Source organism: Dermochelys coriacea, chromosome 4, assembly GCF_009764565.3.
Source record: "Dermochelys coriacea isolate rDerCor1 chromosome 4, rDerCor1.pri.v4, whole genome shotgun sequence".
In the NCBI taxonomy this organism is placed as follows: Eukaryota; Metazoa; Chordata; order Testudines; family Dermochelyidae; genus Dermochelys; species Dermochelys coriacea.
The window spans coordinates 54,360,783-54,382,767 of NC_050071.1; the positions used below are offsets into that span (position 1 = coordinate 54,360,783).

The 21,985-nt window shown below is 43.6% G+C and overlaps 1 protein-coding gene across 1 annotated transcript in view; it reads right to left on the reverse strand.

Moving 5' to 3' along the window:
• INPP4B (inositol polyphosphate-4-phosphatase type II B) overlaps positions 1-21,985 on the reverse strand; it is a 521,268-nt gene that overhangs the window by 57,704 nt on the left and 441,579 nt on the right. Inside the window, 4 exon segments of the mRNA XM_043513204.1 lie at positions 7,924-8,064; positions 13,179-13,296; positions 16,289-16,412; positions 17,031-17,203. Of these exon segments, the coding sequence (XP_043369139.1) occupies positions 7,924-8,064; positions 13,179-13,296; positions 16,289-16,412; positions 17,031-17,203 (556 nt within the window).

The following is a 21,985-nucleotide window of genomic DNA, read 5'->3' on the forward strand; positions in this document are numbered from 1 at the left end:
TCCTCTCTTGTCAGGTCAGCAACCTCTGATCAACATATTAACCCAAAGAGACCTTCCTACCAACACTACAAAAAGAAGGATTCTGGGTGGACTCCTCCTGAAGGTCGAAACAGCAGCCTCGACTTCTACATAGAGTGCTTCCGACGACGTGCACGAGCTGAAATTGTGGAAAAGCAGCATCGCTTGCCCCATAACCTCAGCCATGCAGAACACAATTCCATCCACAGCCTCAGAAACAACTCTGACATCATAATCAAAAAGGCTGACAAAGGAGGTGCTGTCGTCATCATGAATAGGTCAGAGTATGAACAAGAGGCTACTAGGCAGCTCTCCAACACCACTTTCTACAAGCCATTACCCTCTGATCCCACTGAGAGTTACCAAAAGAAACTACAGCATTTGCTCAAGAAACTCCCTGAAAAAGCACAAGAACAAATCAGCACAGACACACCCCTCGAACCCCGACCTGGGGTATTCTATCTGCTACCCAAGATCCATAAACCTGGAAATCCTGGATGCCCCATCATCTCAGGCATTGACACCCTGACAGCAGGTTTGTCTGGCTATGTGGACTCCCTCCTCAAGCCCTACGTTACCAGCACTGCCAGCTATCTTCGAGACACCACTGACTTCCTGAGGAAACTACAATCCATTGGTGATCTTCCTAAAAACACCATCCTAGCCACTATGGATGTAGAAGCCCTCTACACCAACATTCCACACAAAGATGGACTACAAGCCGTCAGGAACAGTATCCCCGATAATGTCATGGCTAATCTGGTGGCTGAACTTTGTGACTTTGTCCTCACCCGTAACTATTTCACATTTGGGGACAATGTATACCTTCAAATCAGCGGCACTGCGATGGGTACCTGCATGGCCCCACAGTATGCCAACATTTTTATAGCTGACTTAGAACAACGCTTCCTCAGCTCTCATCTCCTAATGCCCCTACTCTACTTGCACTACATTGATGACATCTTCATCATCTGGACCCATGGTAAAGAAGCCCTTGAGGAATTCTACCAGGATTTCAACAATTTCCATCCCACCATCAACCTCAGCCTGGACCAGTCCACACAAGAGATCCACTTCCTGGACACTACGGTGCTAATAAGCGATGGTCACATAAACACCACCCTATATCGGAAACCTACTGACCGCTATTCCTACCTACATGCCTCTAGCTTTCATCCAGATCATACCACTCGATCCATTGTCTACAGCCAAGCTCTACGATATAACCGCATTTGCTCCAACCCCTCAGACAGAGACAAACACCTACAAGATCTCTATCATGCATTCCTACAACTACAATACCCACCTGCTGAAGTGAAGAAATAGATTGACAGAGCCAGAAGATTACCCAGAAGTCACCTACTACAGGACAGGCCCAACAAAGAAAATAACAGAACGCCACTAGCCATCACCTTCAGCCCCCAACTAAAACCTCTCCAACGCATCATCGAGGATCTACAACCTATCCTGAAGGACGACCCATCACTCTCACAGATCTTGGGAGACAGGCCAGTCCTTGCTTACAGACAGCCCCCCAACCTGAAGCAAATCCTCACCAGCAACCACACACCACACAACAGAACCACTAACCCAGGAACCTATCCTTGCAACAAAGCCCGTTGCCAACTCTGTCCACATATCTATTCAGGGAACACCATCATAGGGCCTAATCACATCAGCCACACTATCAGAGGCTCCTTCACCTGCGCATCTACCAATGTGATATATGCCATCATGTGCCAGCAATGCCCCTCTGCCATGTACATTGGTCAAACTGGACAGTCTCTACGTAAAAGAATGAATGGACACAAATCAGACGTCAAGAATTATAACATTCAAAAACCAGTTGGAGAACACTTCAATCTCTCTGGTCACTCGATCACAGACCTAAGAGTGGCTATACTTCAACAAAAAAGCTTCAAAAACAGACTCCAACGAGAGACTTCTGAATTGGAATTAATTTGCAAACTGGATACAATTAATTTAGGCTTGAATAGAGACTGGGAATGGATGAGTCATTACACAAAGTAAAACTATTTCCCATGTTATTTCTCCCCCCCACCCCACCCCCCACTGTTCCTCAGATATTCTTGTTAACTGCTGCAAATGGCCCACCTTGCTTGTCACCATGAAAGGTTTTACTCCTTTCCCCCCCCTGCTGCTGGTGATGGCTTATCTTAAGCGATCACTCTCCTTACAGTGTGTATGATAAAACCCATTGTTTCATGTTCTCTGTGTGTGTGTGTGTGTGTGTGTGTGTGTATCAATCTCCCCTCTGTATTTTCCACAAAATGCATCCGATGAAGTGAGCTGTAGCTCACGAAAGCTTATGCTCAAATAAATTTGTTAGTCTCTAAGGTGCCACAAGTACTCCTTTTCTTTTTACTTGGTGAAGGAATCCATCAGCTATCGTATCCAGGAAAATCTGAGCCCTATTACAAGCACTTGTCCTCCAGTCTATATCTGGGATGTTAAAGTCTACCATGATCACACAATTCCCATTAGTATTTACTTCTTTAAAAACATTAAAGAGTTCTCTATCCATATACAGATCAGATCCTGGCAGTCTATAGCACACCTCAACCGCTATCCCAAGGGAGACTCTAGTAGCTTTCTTCCCCAATGTGATTTTTGCCCAGACAGACTCTATTTTATCCATTCCATCACTTCTTATTTCTTTACAGTCTACCTCATCATTGATATACAATGCTACTCCACCACCTTTGCCTTTATTATTGTCTTTCCTAAACAGCACATACCCGTCAATACCCGTACTCCAGTCATGACTACTATTCCACCATGTTTCTGTTATCCCTATAATATCTGGTTTCACTTCCTGCACCAGTAGCTCTAGTTTCTCCATTTTGTTACCTAGGCTCCTTGCATTAGTGTACACACATCTTAATTTTTGCCGTTTGGCTTCGCTCACATTCTTTACCCGATTGGGCACAGACATTCTACCATCAATATTACCTATTAGATTGGTATGTACACTGCCCTTCTGCCTTACATCAATTCTCCTACCCACGGCTGTATCCTTTCTTACTTCGTTTTCTTCCCTCTAAAAGAGAATAACTGGCATGGAGATTACCTGGACATCTCCCAACCATCTCCCCAGAATTCCTAGTTTAAAGCTCTCTTGATCAGTTGTGCCATCCTCCATCCTAGAAGTCTATTTCCTTTCTTACTCAGGTGAAGTCCATCCCGAGAGAACAGTCCTCTGTCCATGAATGCTTCCCAGTGGCCATACATCCAGTGGTGAGCTGGAGCTGGTTCTCACCGGTTCACGCAAACTGGTTGTTAAATTTTGAATCAGTTTTAGAACCGGTTGTTAACCTGCTTCCCTGCAGGGGGTGCTGAGGCTTTGATGGGCTCCGGCTGGGAAGTGATGTAATTCCTCCTCCGGCCGCTGGGGGTGCTGCGCTGCGGGAGCCATGTGGGCTGCCGCCTGGCCCTGGGCACGAGCCCTGTTGCTGCTGCTGCTCCCCTGGCCCTGTGGCTCCCGCTGATGCCTGGTGGGTCCCCAGCTGCTCTGCTGGGCCTGGGCTGCGTCCTGCTGCTCTCACCATGAGTACCCACCACCCTGCCCACAGCCACCCCCCTCTCCCTGCCTGCAGCCAGTCCCTGTCCTCCCTCCAGCCACCCCCGCACCCTCTGCCCTCCCTGCAGCCAGCCCCTGCCGCACCCCCTGCCTGCCTCCAGCCCCTGCCTCCAGCCACCCCTGCACCCCCTGCCTGCAGCCACCCCCTGCCCTGCCCGCAGACAGCCCGTCTCCAGCCAGCCCTGCACCCCCTGCCTGCAGCCAGCCCGTCTCCAGCCACCCCCTGCCCTGCCCTCTGCACCCCCTGCCCTGCCTGCAGCTAGCCCCTGCCACACCCCCAGCACCCCCTGTCTGCACCAGCCCATCTCCAGCCACCCCGCATCCCCTGCCTGCAGCCAGCCCCTGCCGCACCCCATGCCCTTCCTCCAGCCACCCTCGCACCCTCTGCCTGCAACCAGCCCCGGTCTCCAGCCACCCCCTGCCCTGCCTCCAGCCACTCCCACACCCCCTGCCTCCAGCCACCCCCACACCCTCTGCCCTGCCTGCAGCCAGCCTTGCCGCACCCCCTGCCCTGCCTCCAGCCCCGCCGCACCCCCTGCCCTGCCTCCAGCCCCCCTGCACCCCCTGCCCGCAGCCAGCCACCCCTGCACCCCCTGCCTGCAGCCAGCCACCCCTGCACCCCCTGCCCGCAGCCAGCCCCTTCCTCCAGCCACCCCTGCACCCCCTACCTGCAGCCACCCCCTGCCCTGCCTCCAGCAACCCCCACACCCCCTGCCCTGCCCGCAGCCAGCCCGTCTCCAGCCAGCCCCGCACCCCCTGCCTGCAGCCAGCCCCTGCCTCCAGCCACCCCTGCCCTGCCCCCAGCACCCCCTGCCCTGCCTGCAGCCAGCCCCTACCACACCCCCAGCAACCCCTGCCTGCACCAGCCCATCTCCAGCCACCCCTGCATCCCCTGCCTGCAGCCACCCCCTGCCCTGCCTCCAGCCACCCCTGCACCCCCTACCTGCAGCCAGCACCTGCCGCACCCCCTGCCCTGCCTTCAACCACCCACTGCCCTGCCTGCAGCCAGCCCTGCACCCCATGCCCTGTATCCTTGCCACACTCACCCCCTGCCCTGCCCACAGCCAGCCCTGCACCCCCCCGCCCTGCCTGCAGTCAGCCCCTACCTCCATTCAGCCCCTGCCGTACCCCCTGCTGCAGCCAGCCAGTCTCCAGCCATCTCCGGCCCTGCCTTGCCCGCAGCCAGCCCCTGCCGCACGCACCCCCTGCCGCACGCACCCCCGCCCTGTCTCTAGCCTGCCCTGCACTCCCTGCCTGCAGCCAGCCCCTGCTGCACCCCCCGCCCTGTATCCAGCCAACCCCTGCCGCATGCACCCCCTGCCCTGCCCGCAGCCTGCCCCCGTCTCCAGCCAGCCCCGCACTCCCTGCCTGCAGCCAGCCCCTGCTGCACCCCCCGCCCTGTATCCAGCCAACCCCTGCCGCATGCACCCCCTGCCCTGCCCGCAGCCTGCCCCCGTCTCCAGCCAGCCCCACACCCCCTTGCCTCCAGACAACCCCGCACCCTCCTGTCTCCAGCCAGCTCCGCACCCCCTGCCCTGCCGGCAGCCAGCCCTGCACCCCCTGCCTCCAGCTAGCCCTGCCCCATGCCCCTGTCTGCAGCTGGCCCCACGTCCACTGGTGCCCTGCAGTTCCCAGGGCAGTAACCCTGCACACCTGCTTCAATGAGGGGGGCAGGGAGCAGCTGGGACCCACACATGTGCACACTCTAAGGTGACCAGACAGCAAGTGTGAAAAATCAGGACAGGGGTTGGGGGGTAATAGGAGCCTATATAAGAAAAAGTCCAAAATTGGGACAGTCCCTATAAAATCGGGACATCTGGTCACCCTAGCACATCCCCAGGGCGTGGCGGGGACCCACACATATGAAACAGAGCTCATTTCTAGTTCAGGCCCATCTTTTTAAAAAAGAACTTCAGGCAGGGTTAACATACATCCGTATTTTCCCAGACAGGTCAGGCTTTTTGGTTCTTAAATCATCATCCGGGAGGAATTTTTAAATTTTAAAAATTCCTCCCGGGAAAATACGGACATATGGTAACTCTGTTGGTACAAAAAATACATACTGAGGTACATCCCTTAAATCAGAACTTTTTATAGGGAACCTGTTGTTAAGATTTTGGCAGCTCATTACTGCATACATCCCCCAAAGCCCTCCTTATAGCACCACTGCCTGAGCAATGCTCCCTTATAACATCGTTTGGCAGCTGCCTGCTTTGTCCACAGCTTGAAGGATTCTTGGAAGAGCAGCCTCTCCTTGTGGGGATTAGAACCGGGGGGGGGGGGGCAGGCAGCAGCCCACCCCCGCATCAGCTCCCCTAAATTCCCTGTAAGGGATATGGCTCAGCAGCTGCCCAGCAGCAGTTCAGCTGTCCCTCCTCCCACTGCTGTGCTGCTCCTGACCTGCCCTCTGCCTTGGAGCTGCTCCCGGGAGCTTCCTGCTTGCTGGGGCGAGGGAGAGGGGTGCCACAAGGCAGAGGAAGGGGACAGGGCTCAGGTTCAGAAAGAAGGGAGCTTGCTGGAAGCTGTTGCTTCCTGTCTGAACGGGCTGATCTGCTTAAAAGGGCAACGTACCTGAAGTGCGGTCAGCGTACTTAAAGGGGCAATGCATCTCTCTCTCTTTCACTAATGCACGCACCCCCCAGCACTTTAGAAAGTCAGCAACTATGCAGCCATGCATGTGCTGTCAGGAGAAGGGAGTGGTGCGCTCCAGCTGGATAGCGTGGGCTCATCATCATGTTCAGTTTTTGCAGGCAAGTGTTTGCAGCTACTGCCCTTCATCTATTGTGTTTCCTCCCTCCTGCCTCAGTCCATGCTGCCTTGTAGAGTGTGAGGCTACATTAACAACAGCGTATTAACCCTTGAGGACTCAGCTGAGTTTTAGTTCATCATTTAGCAGCAAGACATTCCCTGGAAAATATTCCACCCTCTTACTCCACCACCTCAACCAAGCATCACAATCATTCATTGCTGTGTAAAATATTAAACTGTTTGTTTAAAATTGTTTAAAACTTATACTGTATATGTATATAATGTCTTTTGTCTGGTGAAAAAAATTTCCCTGGAACCTAACCCCCGCCTCCATCTACATTAATTCTTATGGGGAAATTGGATTCGCTTAACATCATTTCACATAAAGTCGCATTTTTCAGGAACATAACTACAATGTTAAGTAAGGAGTTACTGTACTTAAAGTATGTCTTCACGTAGAGCTGGGGGTCTAAATTCCAGCTTGAGTAGAGACTGCCACCTCGGCTGAGCATGGACTTGGGGCAGCTAGCCCCTCCTGCTGCTGAGGTTACACTTTATTTTTAGCATGCCAGCTCAATCAAAGCTAGCGTGGGTATGTCTCCTTGAGCTAGAAAATAGACCTCCAGCTCCAAGGGCAGACATAACCTTAGATTGTGAACTCTTTGGGGCAAGGCCCATCTTTTGTTTTGTGTTTGTACAGCACATTGGAATCCTGGTCCATGACTAGAGCACTACACACAATAGTCTAGTTTTGTCTAGTTGTACAGTGCACCTAGTAATACTAGCAGCATGCAACTCTGGAGGCTCTTCCTTGTAGTCACGTATATTATTTAATATTACCCAGAGCTGTCCTTCACCTAGGAAGCAGGAGAATAGTTTGGTGAATCTTTGACAGGAACTGTACTATAGGATGACTAGCTTCATATATAGAATTGTCTTGAGGCTATAGCTAGGCATTCTGGGTGTGCAGGCACATTTATAATTAAAAGTTTAAGAAAATATAACCCCATCATTCCTGCCATTATAAGGCTATTAATAATATAACCCATTATTACTTTATTATCTATTACCTCTACTCATGAAAACCGTACTATCAATTTTAAAAATGTGAAGAAAGTATGCACCTCCCAATGCCTATTACCTGCCCAACATTTCAGCTTCACTTGCTATGATAACAAATTAAGTAGTTTTAGGATTTTCCAAGAGATGTTTCAAAGGGCCAAAATCTGTTCTTTGAGAATACAGTTCTTCTGTCAGTATGAACTAGAGCTAAGTGTGTGTATTAAAGAACAAATCAGGCGTTAACTGTAGGAAATAGATTAATATACTTATTATATATCTTTTCCTGACTTTTTGCACTGTTTGTTTTAGTTCATACCATCTGATTATCTCCCTAATGTGATTTATTTTTTTAATATGTGCCAAAACAATCTGAGTTGGCCCAAGAGCAAGTAATAAGCAAGATTTCTATGTAATCCTGTGAGAGACCATCTGGACTAGCACAACATCCAGAAGCAGAAACTGAAACATGTATCTTTCTAAAGGTGCTGCCTTACCTCTCTGCAAGTGTTTGCTGTTCATTGATTCCAACATTAAAGAGGACTGGGTACACATGCAGCTGCTTTCCTTCTTTGATCTCTTGTGGCAGCAACTCAAACATCTTTGCTGGAAGCTTGACCTCTATTACATAATGTTCACTAGGAAAATAAAAGGAAGTATAAGAGATGAGAATATCACCCTCCTAGGTCCCACAGCAAAGGATGTTTACACTTAGAAATCAACGTTTTGCCCTCCTGTTAATTGTGTTAAACCTTCATTTAAAGTCTTTTTTATTTATTTTTGTTTTGAAACCATAGCAAATCCATATGAAAATTGTATCAGTAATATAATAATAAACTAGGTCTAGATAATGACTTCTTCACTGAAGTGGAAAAAAAGGATTAAAAAGTGAGGACAGTAGAAAAATTAAGGAACAGACTTTTGTCTCATTATCACTTGCTATAGAAATATTAATGAAGGCACTTCAAATATTAAAATTCTATATGCTGAGCTACACCACCATTTCCGTTTGGTTTGCACAAGAATTGACCTGAAGTACACTCTAATACAATTGCATAATTTCTTGTACCCAGTGAAAACCCTGGGTGAAATCCTGGCCCCACTGCAGTCAATGGCAAAATTTGCATTGAGTTCAGTGGGCCAGGACTTCACTTCTTGGATAGAAAGCATCCTCTGAAGCAAAAGTAGCACCATGAAAATACAGTTTAAAAGTAACATCGTTACACAAATATGAATTCTGGTGTTTTAGAAGTGATATGATGTGATAGTTTGGGTGTTATATCTGTGTCCCCCGTCTGATTTTGTGAAAACCATGTTTCAGCCTCTATTTTGAATATAACCTTGATTGTGTCTTTCCTTGTATACTGTAACCATCATGTCGGATTGCATCATCATCTTGTTGAAGTGGGGCTTGTGTCTAGGTCTCTGACCCTGAATGAGAATGATAACAAATGTGCCTCTCGCCTCCGAGAACAATGGGTTTGATAAACAGAGGGACTAAGCTAAAGGAAGCTGGTTCTCCCAGTTTCTCTCCAGAGGGCTGGGGCTTTAATTACCCAATGAAGGCTGTCAAGCCAGCCAGAGAGGACTGAAACCAAACATTGACAGGAAGCAGAGGGGATGTCAAGAGGAAGAAGGCAAGGAGGGATTTACCCACCTTACACAGGGACAGGACCTAAGGACTCACAGAAGGGGTTAGTGTAGACTCAGCGGGGAGAGCATACACGGTTTTTGCATAGGTCTTATATCCTTGTACTGTTTAAGAGTAACGTGTGGGTGGTGTTTAAGAAGTTCTTTTGTAAAGTCTCTGTGCTCCTTACGTGTCATGTGGTTCCAGAAGAGTTAAACTATAATCTGGCATGCCCACATGGGTGGAGCTCTGGCGAGAGTGTGCATAAGCTATGGGAGAAACTTGGAAGGGGTCTTGGAAGTTGTGGCAGCTGGACCATGGTGCCCCACCATCCAACGGGCTGTCAGATAGGGAATCTGCAACCTGGGACTGTGTCTGAGAGGCCAAAGCTAGAGACGCTGCCCAGACCTGATGTGCCTGGAAGCATGCAGGATTCGAAGATCAGGTCCAGTAAAGCAGATTGGTGACTACGCACAGGAAAGGACTCAGCCAGGGGTGTGACACATGCCGTAGCTCAGTTAGCAGTAGTGCAAATCTGGTATTGTTAAGCAGCAAATGCTCTATAAGGTAGGAACTCTCATGAGCAGTATCATTAGTTACTACCTGAGTTACTACAGAGAATTCTTTCCTGGGTATCTGGCTGGTGAATCTTGCCCATATGCTCAGGGTTTAGCTGATCGCCATATTTGGGGTCAGGAAGGAATTTTCCTCCAGGGCAGATTGGAAGAGGCCCCTTTTCGCCTTCCTCTGTAGCATGGGGCACGGGTCACTTGCTGGAAGATTCTCTGCTCCTTGAAGTCTTTAAACCATGATTTGAGGACTTCAATAGCTCAGACATAGGTGAGAGGTTTATCGCAGGGGTGGGTGAGTGAGATTCTGTGGCCTGCATTGTGCAGGAGGTCAGACTAGATGATCATAATGGTCCCTTCTGACCTTAATATCTATGAATCTATTAGCTGTGGGCTAGTTATGCAAGTCTCAAAGCAAAAAAGTCTCTATGCCCCAGATAAGACTAATTTATGTTTTCTGTATTTAATTCCCTATTTAAAGCAGTACAGAGTTTATGAAGTTTCTGCTTGTACAGAAAACTCTTTTCAGGTGACCTCTGCATAATGCCACTCATTCCAGGCCTGTGGGTTGGAATTCCTAATTGCTGAATCTTGACTGTCAAATGCTATTGTATTACTAATACGGTATGCTTGCATGAGATTGAAAAGAAATGTTGATTTGGTCTAATTTTAAAAATATGTTCTGCTAAACATCAAGTCCAGAGGACCATCATAATCACTGCATTTCACATCCAAGAATCACTATGTCTTTTGGCTATAAAAAAGTCATTGTAAGATGTCGCCTTTGGATATGACAAACTGAAACAGTGGTGTTGTACATGTGGTGTTTTTTGTTTTTGGTTTTTGTATGCTTGGGACAGAATCTCCACAGTGGTACCATCTTGTGTGACTTTTTCAATTTCCATTAAATTGCACAATGACAAAAGCTGCCTTTCAAATTATTTTGAGAAAGGCTACTGAGCTGGGATAATAGGATATCTTCATGGCCCAAGAGCAACACTGAAGTCAGGCAAGAAGACAACAATCATTGTAATCCAAAGCACTCATTTGAGACTAATTTACTATTGCTTTACTGGTTTGATTTAAATGAGGTATAATAATAAAACAAAATCTTTCTTTGCCATGTAATTTACTTTTTCCTTTATGGCTGGATTCAATGTAGACAGGCTTAGTGGATTTGATTTGGGTTATACAACTACATTTCCCAGTGAGCGGAAGGCTTAGCATAAAAATTAAAGGACAATTTTGGCAAGAGAACGAGTGTGTATAAACTGGCCATGAATAAATTTAGCTTTGAAATTAGGTTTCTAACCATCAGAGGAATGAGGTTCTGGAACAGCCTTCCATAGATGTTTGCCCCTCCTATTCCTAACTAGTTTAAAGATAAAGCTTGATAAACTAATGTACAGCATTATGTGCGGGGTTGCCTGTGATAGCAGGGGACTAGATTTAATGACCCAGGAGGTCACTTCCAGTCCTGTATTCCTAAAAATCATTACAAAATTTTAGCATTTAATACAGTCTCTTGCAACAAAAAAACTAGGTTGTTCAAGAGAACAACAATAAATCACAAACACACATTTAGGTATTAATGATTTAAATTTGGGGATTATCTATTTAACTTTACTAGTCTTGCACCTTACCCATGCAGCAATGATAAAAAACACTAGTTGAAAGTTTTTATAATAAACTACCCACTCATGCCTCAAATTTCATGTATATAATAAAAAAAAAATTACCAAGGAATTTTTAAAAATACTACTTTTTTTTAAACTACTTTTGCTTATAACAACCCTTTAAGCATGTGAAACTGAACATTGTTTACTGAAAGATGTTTTGGGGTTGCAGCACACATTAGAGCTGTGATGTTTGGATTGACTTGTTTTCACACATAAAATTGAGTACCTAAGCATTTCCCTGCAAAGCAAATTAACAGATAATACTCTGACTTTGCAAGCTTTATAACAAAAAGAGGTAAATGAATTTTCTGTTTAGCAGCTCTGCATTGTCCCTGTAAGTTTCATTTTAGAGACCTCAATTATATAAGACTAACTAAAAAAAGGATAAAAGTTAGTCAGAAAATATTTTTTTTTTACAGTGATCAGAAAATTGTTAGATTTTGACCCTACTTTTGCTCTTTATATTTAACCTCCTATGCCCCTGATCGATACTGTGTCATCACATCTCTAACAGGATTGGGGCTCAGCAGAGGTAAAGCTTCCTTTTAATAAATTGATACCACCAATTTCATTCAGTGATTCACTCACCAGTAAGTGTAGTATAGTAATGATAGCCAGTAAGTCCTCTTCCTGACAGCTGTCTCTTCTATCAATCCATAATGCCACAGGCATCTTAAAGCCAATGTCTATTTCAAAACCTGGACCTCCTAGCATGACAGTTCAATCAGCTGCAGTAATGGTACCAAGCCAGTAACAGTGGCTGTTGGATTTTTCAAGACTTTTGATAGGAATGTTTACAAAGGACATATTTCTTCTGTACAGGGTCTATTTTATATACCATAATTTTTCTTAATTATTCCTGATGTTTTCCCATCATGCTCTGACCTTCCTGGCTATTTATTTCAATCCCTTCTCGGAAAGTGCACAGTATGAAAACGAATTGTCAGGAATAATAAAGAAAAATAGTGGTGAATGCCCACTCCTTCCCCCAACAGCGGCAATACATCTTTTCTAAAAAGTTGCTGCTTTTAGCTGAATTTAATTTACTGTCATCTTAAGAATTATAGCACTATTAAGGAAATAATTCCTGCACAAGTAAAAACATTTGAAGTTTTAGACTAGACTAATAACAAAGAAAAAAAAGTTCATGACATACAAACTATCCTTTTCAATCCCCGTATGTCACAGACACTATTTCTGTATTTAATTTATGTACTAAATTTCAGTACTACTTCTTTGAGAAGCAAAGTGCAATAGTATTTAAAGCACAGGTAGGGATTAAAAAATCTGTTTTTACATCCAGCTCTGCCCCAAATGTCCTGTATGATCTTAGGCAAATCATGTAGGTTCAATTTTTCAGAATTTTGGGTCATCTTAATTTTGGGTTCCCAGTTTAGAGACACTTCAGGTCAGATCTTCGGAGATGCAGCGCCACATCTCCACAGAAGTAAATGGAAATGGAATGCTCAGCTCCCCTGAAGACAAGGCCTCCAGTGTTTCAAACTGGGCCCCTGCGTTGAGACAACCAAACTTAGAGGCCACTTTTGAAAATTTTGGCCCTGACCTCTCTGTGCTTCAATTTCCCTGTATATAAAAATGGATTACACCAAGTACACAACTCACAGGGACACTGTGAGAATTAATATATATTAACATTTGTAACTTTGAGATCCTTAGCTGAAGACACTAGAAAGTACAAAGCATTATTACCTTTACAGGCCCTCTATTCACTCTTCAGACAAGTTACATTTATAGCATTTCCCACATAAAGGAACACAGCAAAAAGAAAACATTGAGTTTCCACTTGATTTTACTGGCACAAGTGAAAGCTATACGTGTCTGGGCTTGTGCTTCAAGAAATGGACAATACTTACCGCCTTCCAGTTATTACAGGCAAGAAGTCATTGGATTTGGCTTCAATTATTTTAAACATTACTTTCTGTAAATCTGAAATGCCCACAGCCATATCTTCTAACATCCCAATTTCCTCACCTGTACAGAAAAATTACAAAAGATGTTAACAGATGCAGACATGACTGGCTAGCTAGTGTCTATTCCTGAAAAGGTGCTAGTTTGATAATAAGTGTAATACATTTCAAACCGGAGTTACTAAAGTTACTCTACTAAATTCACATTTAAGGCATCTAAATAAAAATAGTAGAGAACTTTCTGCCCCCTCTGACCTTACTAGTATTTGTGGGTGTTGGGTACTTTTGAAAATCAGGTAATTACATTCAAAGGACACAACTTTAGGGCAGACAGGTTTCAAAATTTTGCCCATATTGACAAGCCCTTTAAAGGCTCTTCTGCTCTTATAGGGCAAAGATTTTGAGTATTATAATGGGTGCACCTCTGACAAACTTGATCCAGAGAGCCCCTTATACTGAGGTAGTTTTATAGTGCGGGACAGACAGTAAAACTTGATTTTGGGAATGGCAAAGGGCTGCATTGATACCAACTGTCCCTACTTAAGTGGGATAGTCGCTATTTTCAGAAAAAACAACTCGGCCTGATTTAAAAAAATCCATCCTCTTCAGTACATTTCAAAGTGTGTTGCAATTTTTCTCTCCAAATGTCCCACTTAATAGCTATCAGTGTTGGCATCTGTGATTCAGAAACCTCTTGGTGCCAAATGGCAGAGGGTCCAGGGGTATGTAGGGTTACAGGGTTCCCCAAAAGGGGTCATGTAAGGTCTCTACTGAAAGCCTGTGTCACCCTGGTCATCATAATCATTACAAAATGTATATGCAGATAATATATAAAAGACGTGTGTGTGTGTGTGTGTAAATATGGGAAATTATGTTCTCAAGACCTTGTAGTTAAAAGGAAGTCACTCAAAGGTAGAATGCCTGGAGAAAAACTTCTCCATACAGGAGATGGGAGTCACTCATCTCCCGAGCTAACTATTGTGTATTGAGTGTCTGCGGTAAGGTCTTGCTAATGAAAAGCTTGCAAGGACTTCAAAAGAAAATCATCAGGAAGAGGTAAACAGTGGGGTATGAAGGGGGAAGGGGTTATCCTATTTTCAGTTGAAAATCAAAGGTATGGTCTGGTTATCTAGTGGTGAAAAAAAAGATTCTCTGGCATCCTTCACCAAGGAAATAAACTGACAGCGGGTTTGTTTCATGAAAAAGGGATCTCAGTCAGGCTTGGCTGAAATCCCTGGGAAGAACTTCGGGTGAGATAAACTTCTTTATACAGGAGAACAACTTATTAGTTAAGTTTAGGCCATAGAAAGCACATTACGATTTTGTTTCATAAGTAATCCTTTGTTTCTAACATTTCTGTTTGCTATCAAATGAATCTGCTATCCTTTGTTAAATAAACTTGTACTTGCTTTCTCTATAAACAAATCTAAGTATTGTGTGTTAAGCAAAGCTGTGTTCTAAGGTGAACTAGTAAGCTGTGGTGTACTCTATCACAGTATCTATGAAGCAGTTGGGAATTTAAATAGTTTAGCGTTATCTTCACATTACAAAGACTGACATGTAATTTCCAGAAATACTGACTGGCAGTAGATTATAGATTTAGTAGCTACACCTCTACCCCGATATAACGTGACCCAATATAACACGAATTCGGATATAACACGGTAAAGCAGTGCTCCAGGGGGGCGGGGCTGTGCGCTCCAGTGGATCAAAGCAAGTTCGATATAACGCGGTTTCACCTATAACACGGTAAGATTTTTTGGCTCCAGAGGACAGAGTTATATTGGTGTATAGAGGTGTATTTAAACTGGGTATCTGGGTTAGTTGTATAAACCAGTTATTTGGGTCTGGCTAAACACTTGTACTACTATAGTTTACAGTACTAGTATAGTTTACAGATTTGTGTCCATTTATTCTTTTACATAGAGACTGTCCAGTTTGGCCAACGTACAAGGCAGAGGGGCATTGCTGGCACATGATGGCATATATCACATTGGTAGATGTGCAAGTGAATGAGCTCCTGATGATGTGGCTAATCTGATTAGGTCCTATGAGGGTGTCACTTGAATAAATATGTGGACAGAGTTGGCATCAGGCTTTGTTGCAAGGATAGGTTCCTGGGTTAGTGTTTTTGTTGTGTGGTGTGTGGTTGCTGGAGAGTATTTGCTTCAGATTGGGGAGCTGTCTGTAAGGGAGGACTGGTCTGTCTCCCAAGATCTGTGAGAATGAGGGATCATTTTTCAGGATAGGTTGTATATCTCTGATGAATAAATGGACACAAATCTGACATCAGGAATCATAACATTCAAAAACCAGTAGAAGAACACTTCAGCCTCTCTGGCCACTCAGTAAAAGACTTAAGGGTGGCAATTCTGCAACAGAAAAGCTTCAAAAACAGACTCCAACAAGAAACTGCTGAGCTTGAATTAATATGCAAACTAGATATCATTAACTTGGCTTTGAATAGAGACTGGGAGTGGTTGGGTCATTACACATACTGAATCTATTTCCACATGTTAAGTATCCTCACACCTTCTTGTCAACTGTCTAAATGGGCCATCTTGATTATCACTACAAAAGTTTTTTTTCTCCTGCTGATAATAGCTTATTTTAATTAATTAGCCTCTTACAGTTTGTATGACAAATTCCACCTTCTCTGTATCTATCTATCTATCTATCTCTTACTATATGTTCATTTCAATGCATCTGATGAAGTGGCCTGTAGCCCACGAAAGCATATGCCCAAACAAATTTGTTAGCCTCTAAGGTGCCACAAGTACTCTTGGTTTTTTTTTTGCGGATACAGACTAACACGGCTGCTACTCTGAAAACTGAAAAAAATAGATTACTATAATTTATTATGCTGAATTGACAAACAGTACTATATCAATGGCTTTAACTGAGCTATTGTATGGAAGCCTGCTATTTTGTATTAGGGTAATATTTGTTGATTCAATAAGCCAAATTACTGAATGAAAGTTAAAATAAGAACCTACTGGGTGAACTTCTTGGTTTGTAAAAAATATTAAGCAATGTTGTTGCAGGGCAATACTTACTATACGTGCTGAGAAGTCCTTCATATTGAACAATTAACCCAACAATATGAAGCTGCTGTAGGAAGCCTTGATCATGTAAACTTGTGTGCAGTTTGATTATAAACCCACAGACCAATCCAGCAAGCTAAAAAACCAACAACAACAAAAAACAGATGAATTAGTGTAATCTAAGAGTTTTATAACTATGTTTGCTATTTTTCTACAGGATACAGGTTGTACTTTGGTGACTGAAGAACAAGATGGAAATGTCTGTTTGGTGAATATTTATCCTCTCAATTGTATATTCTGGTATTCTGTAGGGTAATATATACATAAAATACATGGATCTCATTCTGACCTTAAATTGGTTTTACACCCATGAAACTTCATTGACTTCAAGTTGGGTTACTTCTAATTTACACTGTTGTAACTGAGATCAGAAAGATGCCCTTAAGTCTATTAATATTTAAGGCTGAGGTTTTCAAAGGAGCCTAGGTAATTAGACACCAACTCCTGTTTAAATTCAATGACATTTATTTATTTAAGTCCTTTGAAAACCCAACCTAAGAGTCAAACCCAACCTAAATCAATTAATTGTTCATCATAGTACAGAACATTAAAGTGAATGAATTAAAACACATGAAGAAGTTGTGTTCCGTTAAAAGAAACGGCGAATACCTGCATGTATGCCATGATTAATTACAATAATGTAAATAACAAACAGTAATCACAACAGAAAAACAGTGACTCAAGAAGCACCTACTGCTTGACTAAAGACGATGTCTCTTCTTAGGGTCAGCATCAAATGCTGTGGCAAGCCACATGCAAGTTCCTGAAGTAGAACAAAAGTCATTGATTGCTTTGCCCTTGTCACCACCTCTCCCATGCAGTCCTTGAGTGTAATTATGAGGGGATAAAGCTGCTCATACCAGTCACCTGGAACAATAAAGAACATGAAGACTAGTTATACTGGAGAAAAATCTATAGATAAAAGCTTCTTCTCAGGGGACAGAGAAGTTGGCAGTGGCTGTTTAGATCCTCCAGTCCTTCCAACCCCATTTAACTATTATGTTAGAGCAGGCTCCATGGAATGGTTATACTGGGAAAAAGATTAATCTCTCTTCCTTCCCTTTGTATATCTCCCCTGTGTCTAACCTACATACTCAGGGTGGGAGCTGGGACTAGATTTAACCCAAAGCAAATACTCCTGTATAAATCTAACTGCCATATTTACTTGTGTTCTTATTTCCATAGCACTATAGTTATTCATAGCTCTGTACAAAACATGTGGGAAGGCATGGGGCCAGATGTGTAAATTGTTATAGCTCACTTTAAGTTCATGGAACTATGACTGAAAAAGCTTAAATATAGCACCAATCTATAAAAAAGGATATAAGGACAACCTGGAAAATTACAGACCAATCAGCTTAACTTCAGTTCCTGGAAAGATAATGAAGCAAATAATTAAGCAATCAATTTTCAAACACCTAGAAGATAATAAAGTGATAAGTAACAGTCTGCATGGATTTGTCAATAACAAATCATGTCAAACCAACCTAATAGCTTTCTTTGACAGGGTAACAAGCCTTGTGGATAGAGGGGAAGAGATAGATGCGGTATATATGGACTTGAGAAAGGTTTTGATATTGTCTCAGATGACCTTCTCATAAACAATCTAGGGAAATACAACCTATGTGGAGCTACTATAAAGTGGGTGCATAACTGGTTGGAAAACTGTTCCCAGAGAGTAGTTATCAATGATTCACAGTCAAGCTGTAGTCAAGATGAAGTCAATATCTTCATCAATAACTTAGATAAAGGCATAGAGAGTACATTTATAAAGTTTGCAGACAGTACTAAGCCGCGAGGGATTGCAAGTGCATTGGAGGATAGGATTAAAATTCAAAATGATCTGGACAAACTGTGGAAATGGTCTGAAGTAAATAGGATTAAATTCAGTAAGGACAAATGCAAAGTACTCAACTTAGGAAGAAACGATCAGTGGCACACATACAAAATGGGAAATGACTGCCTATGAAGGAATACTGTGGAAAAGGATCTGGGGGTCATAGCGGATCACAAGCTAAATATGAATCAACAATGTAAAACTGTTGCAAAAAAAAGTGAATATCATCCTGGGATGTATTAGCAGGAATGTTGTAAGAAAGACATGGGAAGTCATTCTTTTGCTTTACTCCACACTGATTAGGCCTAATCTGGAGTATTTTGTCCAGTTCTGGGTGCCACATTTCAGGAAAGCTGTGGACAAATTGGAGCGAGTCCAGAAAAGAGCGACAAAAATTATTAAAGGTCTAGGAAACATGACCTATGAGGGAAGATTGAAAAAATTAGGTTTGTTTAATCCAGAGAAGAGAAGACATGATAACAGTTTTCAAAAGCATAAAAGGCTGTTACAAAGGGGGGGAAGAAAAATTGTTCTCCCTTAACCTCTGAGGAAAGGACAAGAAGCAATGGGCTTAAATTGCAGCAAGGGAGGTTTAAGTAGGACATTAAGAAAAAAATCTTAACTGTCAGGGTGGTTAATCACTGGAATAAATTGCCCAGGGCGGTTGTAGAATCTCCATCATTGGAGATTTTTAAGAGTAGGTTAGACAAATACCTGTCAGGGATGGTTTAGATAACACTTAGTCCTGCCATGAGTGCAGGGGACTGAACTAGATAACCTCTTGAGGTCCCTTCCAGTCCTACGATTCTAGGATTCCTAACAATTCCTGAGCTGCTCATTCGTACCCTCAGGGATCTCTCCAGGTGGTCCAATAAACACTGGGATCGTCTTTTGACAATTCACACCAGCTGAGAATTTGCTCTTCATTCCTGCACTGAAGAGTTTATAATCCAAGTTATACAGAGCTGAACAAATACAGTTTAGTTGTGAGAGTGGGAGCTGCCCATATCTGACAGGAGATCAGCCTTGGAAGGCAAGGAAAAGAAGCAGCTTGGTGCAGTATTAGCATTAGTCATTCTTCTCTATCTTTTTTGAACTTCTCTCAATTTCTTTGTTTTGGATATTTAAGGATAATAAAATGACTTTTGGAATTATCTGAAGGACAGATGTTGGTGATGAAAACTATGCATCACAAATATTCTGAACTATACTATGATGCGTTATTAAAATGCATATTAAAAATAAAGAATTTTCAAATAATTAAATACTTTTTAAAATGGAATGCTTGAGCAAAATAAAAAGGAATACAATGAACATATCTAGTGATGGATGAAAACTGGAATCATTTATCCAAACTGGCCCCATCACTACTCCACATTTGGACTTTGCAGGTTTTAATAAAATTTGATCTGCATCCAAACCACCCAGGGTTTGCCTAATCTCTAATATATCACACCAAGATTCACCCTCGTCAGGAATCTGTCCCATTTTCACCACCTTACCGTAAGAATTCAGATGTTTAGAAAACACCAAGGTTATACAACGTGTGACAGACTGAATAATGTATAGCAAGCCACCATATTTGCTGTGGATTGGTGTTATTAAGGATCATAGACTTAATGAAAATATGTTCCATTTAAATATTTAAATTAAGTTGGAGATAATGGCAAATTGGGATGTGGGGATGAGGGCTGGGGGGTGGGCCTGGGAATGAGGGGTTCAGGATGTGGGAGGGGGCTCTGGGCTGGGGCAGGGGTTGGGTGCAGGCGGGGGTCAGGGCTCTGGGCTGGGGCTGAGGAGTTTGGGGTGCAGGAGGGGGCTCCGGGTTTGGGGGAGCTCAGAGCTGGGACAGGAGACTGGGGCTCAGGCTTACCTCGGCCAGCTCCCGGTCAGCGAAGCAGTGGGGGTGCTAAAGCAGGTTTCCTGAGATCGTGCTTGCCCCAGAAGAAGCCAGCAGCAGGTCCGGCTCCTAGGCAGAGGTGCGCAAGCAGCTCCGCGCAGCTCTCGCCTGCAGGCACCACCCCCCACAGCTCCCATTGGCCAGTTTCCAGCCAATTGGAGTGAGGAGCCAGTGCTTGGGGCAGGGTTAGAGTGTGGATCCCCATGGCCCCCCCAGGAGCCAGACCTGCTGCTGGCTGTTTCTGGGGCAAGCACAGTCTCAGAACAGGTAGGAACTAGCCTGCCTTAGCGGGCAGCACCACCAACGGGACTTTTAATGGCCTGGTTGGCAGTGCTGACCAGAGCCGTTGCGATCCAGTGCCTTACATTCCGCGACCCAGTACTGGGTTGTGACCCGCAGTTTGAAAACCACTGCCCTAAGGTACTGCAGTGCTGAGGGTCAGGCAAAAAGACTGGCAATCACAGAGAAAGAAAGAGAGAGTGCGCTCTTGAAATTTAAGTGTCATATTTTCTGATTTTGTTTCTACATCATGGGATTGAGACTACCTGGGGAGAGCTAAGGAGTCTTAGACTTAGGTATGGTTTTCTTTTACAAGCTTTATTTGTTTCATTTAAGATGCTTTTGAATCTTAGAATTTTATTACAGTCTTGTCTTTGAGTCTGGAAAACAAACTTCTGAACCCCAGTGAGAGGGAGAAATGGAACCAATGATATGTAACTAGGATCACTCAGTCAAAGGAGATAACCCATCGATATTACAAAAAAACATAGTATATTTATAATTGAAAGAAAATACTTCTACGTGTTACATATGGAGTTCACTGCTTCCAGGAATTATTGAGACCCATACTGTGACAGGATTTTAAAAAGGGCTAGATAATTTTTAACCATCACTATAACTTAATAACCTTTATATGACTTACTAACTTCACTTAGCAGTTACAAGCAAATTATGACGATCAGATTTCAGTTTCAGGTTCTAATTATTATTATGCTAGTTATATTATGCCTAATGATTAACCAAGAATGGGTCCTCATTGTGCTAGACATAGAGTACTAGAAAGTTCCTGCCCTGAAGAGCTTACAATCTAAATAGGAAATCATCTGAATTTTCTTCCCTCTCTTTCCCAAAGTATTCCACATAAGATTCAGTGCACTAGTTGTTGGGAGAGTGTGCTTTCTTCTATAGCATCAAGTTTTGTCCACTGCTAACCTATCAGGAAACAGACTATTGTATCTGAACCAATGAGCTAGAAAAGAATGGCAATTCCAATGCAGGACTGTAGGCCTCTATCATTTGTGTTCAATGTACAGTAAGTAAATAAAAGATATTACTTAATAGCATACTTTTCATCTCTTTACTTAATGAAAGGTCCCAAATACACTCTGCAAATACATACACACAGAAGAACCCTAATTTTGTGAATACTCTCAATACCTTCAGAAGCGTGAGTTTATATAATCAGATTTGCCCTGATTATACCATAGAGCTGGCTCAGCAGAAAAGAAGAGGAGGGGAGAAGTCTTCCAGGGAGCTTCAGTCTTGCAAAACTCATAAATGCTTCAGGACTGACACTTGGCTCCTAGGGAACTCACAAGCACCACACAACTGTATCTCCCACAAGCCTTAGGGACGTGGATCTTAACTCAGTGCAGCCCTATGGAACATAACTACACTCCAGTCAACACAGACTTTTCAGCTGAAGAGACTTCAGACATGCACACAACATTTAACTTACCACCAAAACAAAGTCACTTCTGAGATTGACAGCAACAGTTGTTAAAGAATACACAGCAACCTATACCCAACTGAAACTTCATAGTGAATAGACAGAATTCTAATTATTCAAACTGAAATTTATGATGGACAACAGAATAAAAATCCTTACTCTTGTTAGTGTTGGGAGTACTTT